Below are 6,000 nucleotides of genomic sequence, written 5' to 3' on the forward strand. Positions count from 1 at the left end.
CTCATGTACTGATCACCCCAGAAGGGATTGATCCTGTAATTCAGGTGTTAGTGGATATGAAGTTATTGATAACGAGCAAAGATGTTACGAGTAGAGTGGGTTCGGAGAGCAAGTTTCAGCAAGTATTATAACATCAAACCAAAATGGACATATTACCAGGACAAAAAAAGCATTTAACAGACAAGACATAAAAAACCTGCAGACAGCGTTTCATGATCACCAAGGGAGAATTTAAAGAGCCAGTGGGTGAAGTACTGCGCACGGTACTTGTGAGAAAGGGTCGGCCTGGGGTCCCACAGTGCAACGAGCAGTGCTGTTGGCGGAGGCGCGTTTGTCCGTCGAACCCTCCGACTTCTTGCCCTGAACCCCGGGGAGATCGCAGAGCACCAGGACGCACGACAGGTAGCCAAGGAGGCGCAAAAAGAGCGGGGCGACAGGATGCATCGCGGAGTCGGGTCAGGTCAACTCATCGGGACGCGCAGGTGTACCGAGTGAGCCCACCGTTGCCGTCTGACGTTCCCATCATGGTGCCCCGCAGTGTTGCAACTCCACCTCTCCGGCCCCTTTGTGCTTTTCCCCTCCCATCACACCCGGTGCTGGGCCGGGTACGTAGGTGCCACCATTGTCATATTAACACGACCAAAACGTGTTCCTCTCGCACGCCCAAACATGTTCCTCTGTCAAAGAAAACATGGCCCACTTTCACACTCTAACATGTTCCACTTTCCGTCAACCCAGTCCCTGTTCTATTTTCTCATCCGACACACATCCCACAATTTTGCACTCGGACACCTCCCATTTATACACCAAACACGTCACATGTTCACACCCTAACAAACACGTCACGCTTTTACAATAAAGTGGCTTCCGCTAATTCACACCAAGCACGTCACATGTTCACACCAAACACGTCCCACTTTCGTTCTCAAACTTGTCCCAATTTCACATCCACGCATGTTCCACTTCCACATCCGTCATGCGCACAACAGTGTAATCCCCATCCACAGGCAAAGGGTCAAGGTTGGGGTACAGGTGTCTGGTGAAAATAAGACATCATAAAATTACTTTTAAAAAACGTCACTTATTTATGAATAAACAAAAAAGAAACAAGTACAGATACATTCAAAGTACACCGCCCCCATGCCAAATAAATAAATATCCTACAGCGCGGCTCATAAAGGCTGCATTGGAAGGGAGAGGTGTGCAATAATTGATTGATTACGAGCATCATTAAAATCAATAAAAGATTATCATAAAATATTTTCTTAATCAATTGGCTTATAGCATAACTAAACCCCTCGTGCTTCATCCGAAGATGTATCTTTTAGAAATGTATTTAAATAAGTCATCAATAAAAAATTAAATAATTAATTGATTAATCAATAAATAATTAATCGATTAAATAATTTATCAATAAATCAAAAATATCCTTTATAGCCACATCACTTGGCCACTCATGTCCAAATATTAGCTTCCTAGCTCAAAAGGTGCCTGAGATATATTGCCCAGATGAGAAAGAAAATAAATAAATAATAAATAAGTAAAATAAATAAATAATAATCATTAAAAAATGAAATAATTAATGAATTCGCGAATATAACAGATAAACCACCACCATTTCATCAGAATCTGTAACTTAAAAAAAAAAATCCTTTAGTCATTAATCGAATAATTAAATAATTTATCGATTAATTGATTAATTAATAAATCAAAAAATAGCCTTTGCGGCCAAATCACCTGGTCATTGGCATGTCCAAATATCAGCTTCCTAACTCAAAAGGTGCCTGAGATAATGGCCAGAAGAGAAAGGAAATGTATAAGTACTTAATGAATCGCTAATAATTAAATAACTCATCAATTAATCGATTAATCAAAAAAATTCATTACAGAATTTTGATTCATTTTGTCATTTTGACATTTTGTCATTTTGACATTTTGACATTTTGTCATTTTGACATTTTGTCATTTTGTCATTTTGACATTTTGACATTTTGTCATTTTGACATTTTGTCATTTTGACATTTTGACATTTTGTCATTTTGACATTTTGACATTTTGTCATTTTGACATTTTGTCATTTTGACAAAGGACGTGCTCACTACTGTGCCGAAATTTCAGCTTCCTAGCTCAAAGGATGGCTGAGATATCGCCCGGACAAACAAACAAACAAGAAAGCAAGAAAACCAACAAGAAAACAAACAACCAGAGTGAAAACCGAGTACTCCCTTTCAGCGCGCGTCATTGCCGAGCCCCATGCGGTGCCCGGCAATGACGTTACGCAGCGCCTGGAGATGGCATAGGAAAGGAGAGGTGTACAACAAGAAAATGGAATTTCCAAAAAAATTCAACTCACATCAATTGATTAGAGAATATTGTGACATCACTTCCTATAATCTAAAGGCTTCATTAAGGAGACTCATGGACTTTCGTAGCAGAGGATCCTCATGGTCTGATGATGGAGGGTCACCATATAGAGCATTAGTGTTTACTAGGGCGTGCCCGTATGTGGGTGCAAAAAAACATGCGTGCAAACAACAACAACAAAAAAAAACTTTGAAACCACGTGGCAGTAACGACCACAGAACCCCCCCTCTATTTACATGAAATGGTTTGGTCCATTCGCAAAGCCAAAGCGAACGGCTTGCGAGTACGGTAGAACCCCCCCCCTCTATTTACATGAAATGGTTTGGTCCATTCGCAAAGCCAAAGCGAACGGCTTGCGAGTACGGTGACCATACCTTGGGAACCACTTGTCCGATTAATTTCAAACCTTGAAAAGGCACATCCTCGGGTCCCCAGCAATATACCTGGCAAGTTTCAAGTATATCGGACCCGTGGTTGTCGAGAAACAGCGGTCACAGACAAGCACACACACACACACACACACACACACACACACACACACACACACACACACAGACACACACACATACACACAGAGATTACTGGAATTATAACACCATCAGGGTTTCAATACGTGCTCTCCTCTTTGTATTGATTACAAAGAAAGAAAGAAACTCAGTTGGAAATGAAAAAAGTTTGTCATAAAAACAATTATTGGTGAACTTCCTCAGATAATCTGAGCATATTTGTCCCTCAGACCTCAGTTTCAATCCCTCAGACACAAACACACTGCAGACTATAAAGTTTACAAACATTCAGTTTTACTTACCATAAATATGCTTAATGCAGTCACGTGATCCCTCCTAACCTGATTTAGCTACATAGTGCAGGTTACATATTGAGCTACATTGGTTGTGACTGTCGACTTCATTTCAAAACAGAACCTCATAATATCGAGGAGTGTCACCATGGAGTGTCACCATGGAGTGTCACCATGGAGTGTCATCATGGAGTGTCATCATGGAGTGTCATCATGGAGTTACATCATGGAGTTACATCACGGAGTGTCATCATGGAGTTACATCATGGAGTTACACCATGGAGTGCCATCATGGAGTGTCATCATGGAGTTACATCACGGAGTGTCATCATGGAGTTACATCATGGAGTTACATCACGGAGTGTCACCATGGAGTGCCATCATGGAGTGTCATCATGGAGTGTCATCATGGAGTTACATCATGGAGTTACATCACGGAGTGTCATCATGGAGTTACATCATGGAGTTACACCATGGAGTGTCATCATGGAGTGTCACCATGGAGTGTCACCATGGAGTGTTATCATGGAGTGTCATCATGGAGTTACATCATGGAGTGTCATCATGGAGTTACATCATGGAGTTACATCACGGAGTGTCACCATGGAGTGCCATCGTGGAGTGTCATCATGGAGTGTCATCATGGAGTTACATCATGGAGTGTCATCACGGAGTTACATCATGGAGTTACATCGTGGAGTTACATCGTGGAGTTACATCGTGGAGTTACATCACGGAGTTACATCATGGAGTTACATCGTGGAGTTACATCGTGGAGTTACATCGTGGAATTACATCGTGGAGTTACATCATGGAGTTACATCATGGAGTTACATCGTGGAGTGTCATCATGGAGTGTTATCGTGGAGTTACATCATGGAGTTACATCATGGAGTTACATCATGGAGTTACATGGTGTCCAACCCTTGCTCCGAATTGTCTTGCTTTCCCTCCTTTTCTCCTCTTCGTACTAAGTGAACCGTGCTGGTTCGAGTAGGACAAGTAGGCCGTCCTATGCTATTGAATCCCTCCCGCCACCTTGCATTCTTCTTCCCTTGGTTTTACGTTGCTACCGCGTGTACACAGTCACAGCAATAGTCACAGAAACACACAGTACGTGGTGCACGCAGGAGGTTTCAGCGAGGCACGGCACGGCTTACCTTGTTGCCTACCTGAGCACGAGCACGCAGGGCAGCAGAGTGGAAGGAGAGAAGCAGGAGGAGCAAGGCAAAGTGCGATTGGAGTCGAACACCTGCACTAGGTTTCATGATCTGCGTCAGATGGAACAAAACTCCGGGGTGTCTCTGCGTCTCTGGCTCGCTCCACTTGCTCGCGACGAATTTCCTGCTTTTGTCATCACTCTCTGGGCGTCGAGATCCCGGCCTGGGGGGGACGACAAGTTGTGATTCTTTCTCCGGTTGTTCTTGCTCTGTGTGCCCTTGGTCACGCCGGTTATGTTTATTGGACAGACCTTTAATTGATCGAGGCTGGGCTGTGTGCCCCTTGTCATGGCGGATTGAATTCTGTGCTCTGTTTGGATATAGTCCATATACATACTGTGCCATCCCCTCTGTAATGTGCTCCGCACACTGCTGGTCTAACCTTGTGCTGCACAATTTCTGTCCAATAGCACTTATATATACTCTGTTTCTGTGACTATTACAATAGCACTCCGTCCAATAGCAAGAATATATATATATATATGTACTGTATATATATATATATATATATACAGACTTGGCATTTAATATGGATTTTTTTTTTTCTTGACTTGGGTTTACTTTCCTCACTCAGTATATCAATCTGGTGAGTTTCTTTTACACTTTGGTGATTTATTTGTTAAAAGAACCATGTCACTGATTGTCTGTCGCAGCAAGAAGTCAACAATAGGATTATATCACAGGTGGCGTGGCAAAATGTACGGACAGGTGCATTTGATGATTGGCCTCACAGTCGGGTATACAAGGGTTGTTGCGTTCTGTATTAGTGGAAAACAACTGCTGCACATCTCCAAAAGTTATTGCCGCTTCCTCTGGAGATGGTCCGTCAACTCGACAATGCTGTTTGTCATGGAGTGGTGGCTTTACGAAATAACGGCATGAAACAGCGTGCTATTGCTCGGCAGTATGGCATCACTCAAGGTCAGGTGTCAAAGATCCTGAAACGAAATGCTCAGAGAGGTGTCCCTACTCCAATACCGAGGCCAGGACGTCCCCGCAGAACCACAAGGAGGGATGATCGCCAGCTGCACCGGTTAGTCCGCAATGGCCGTACCAAGTCAGCTAATCAGCTTAGGGCTGAGTGGCAACAACTGACAAATGTGCCTGTATCCAGAAGGCTAGTCAACCAACGACTGGTTCAAGCAGGCTATTGTGCCAGGCGTCCCCTGAGAAAGCCAAGCCTGACCAGACAACACCGCCAGCGCCGATTTCAGTGGGCCAGAGAGCACCGTCAATGGCAGCCAGGACACTGGAATCACCTGATCTTCAGTGACGAGTCTATATTTCTGGTCTATCGTCAAGATGGCCGCGTCCGAGTGCGCAGACAAGTGCATGAAGCCGACAACAAAGATTGTATAGTGCCAAGAGTCCAAGCTGGAGGTGGTGGGGTGACCGTTTGGGCTGATTTTCATGCAGGGGGCAAAATTGACATGGTTGTTCTGAATGGAAACCTGAACCAGTTCAAGTACAGGGCCATTCTGGAAGAAACATTGCTTCCATTTGCTCATGCAGCCTTTCGAGGAAACTTTGTCTTCCAAGATGATTAGGCACGGCCTCATCGTGCTCGCATGATCAAACACTTTCTGGCTGACCGTGGTGTAGAGCATATGGAGTGGC

The 6,000-nt window shown here is 43.9% G+C and overlaps 1 protein-coding gene across 6 annotated transcripts in view; it reads right to left on the reverse strand.

Moving 5' to 3' along the window:
• The window catches only part of OLFML2A (olfactomedin like 2A), a 55,028-nt gene extending 50,343 nt beyond the window's left edge, over positions 1-4,685 (reverse strand). The window contains exons 1-2 of one of the 6 annotated variants that reach the window (XM_078767080.1): positions 4,635-4,685; positions 4,336-4,546 (exon numbers count right to left, since the gene is read on the reverse strand). In XM_078767080.1, coding sequence (XP_078623206.1) covers positions 4,336-4,431 — 96 coding nt within the window. In that variant the 5' untranslated portion in view covers positions 4,432-4,546; positions 4,635-4,685. Of the gene's footprint in view, positions 1-196; positions 977-4,323; positions 4,608-4,634 lie in introns of those variants that run through there. The other 5 variants (XM_068133787.2, XM_068133788.2, XM_068133786.2 and 2 more) reach the window with 5 other exon arrangements.
• Between the last annotated feature and the right edge of the window lie 1,315 nt (positions 4,686-6,000).

Source organism: Myxine glutinosa, chromosome 13 (assembly GCF_964187855.1).
Source record: "Myxine glutinosa chromosome 13, kmMyxGlut1.1, whole genome shotgun sequence".
Lineage (NCBI taxonomy): Eukaryota > Metazoa > Chordata > Myxini > Myxiniformes > Myxinidae > Myxine > Myxine glutinosa.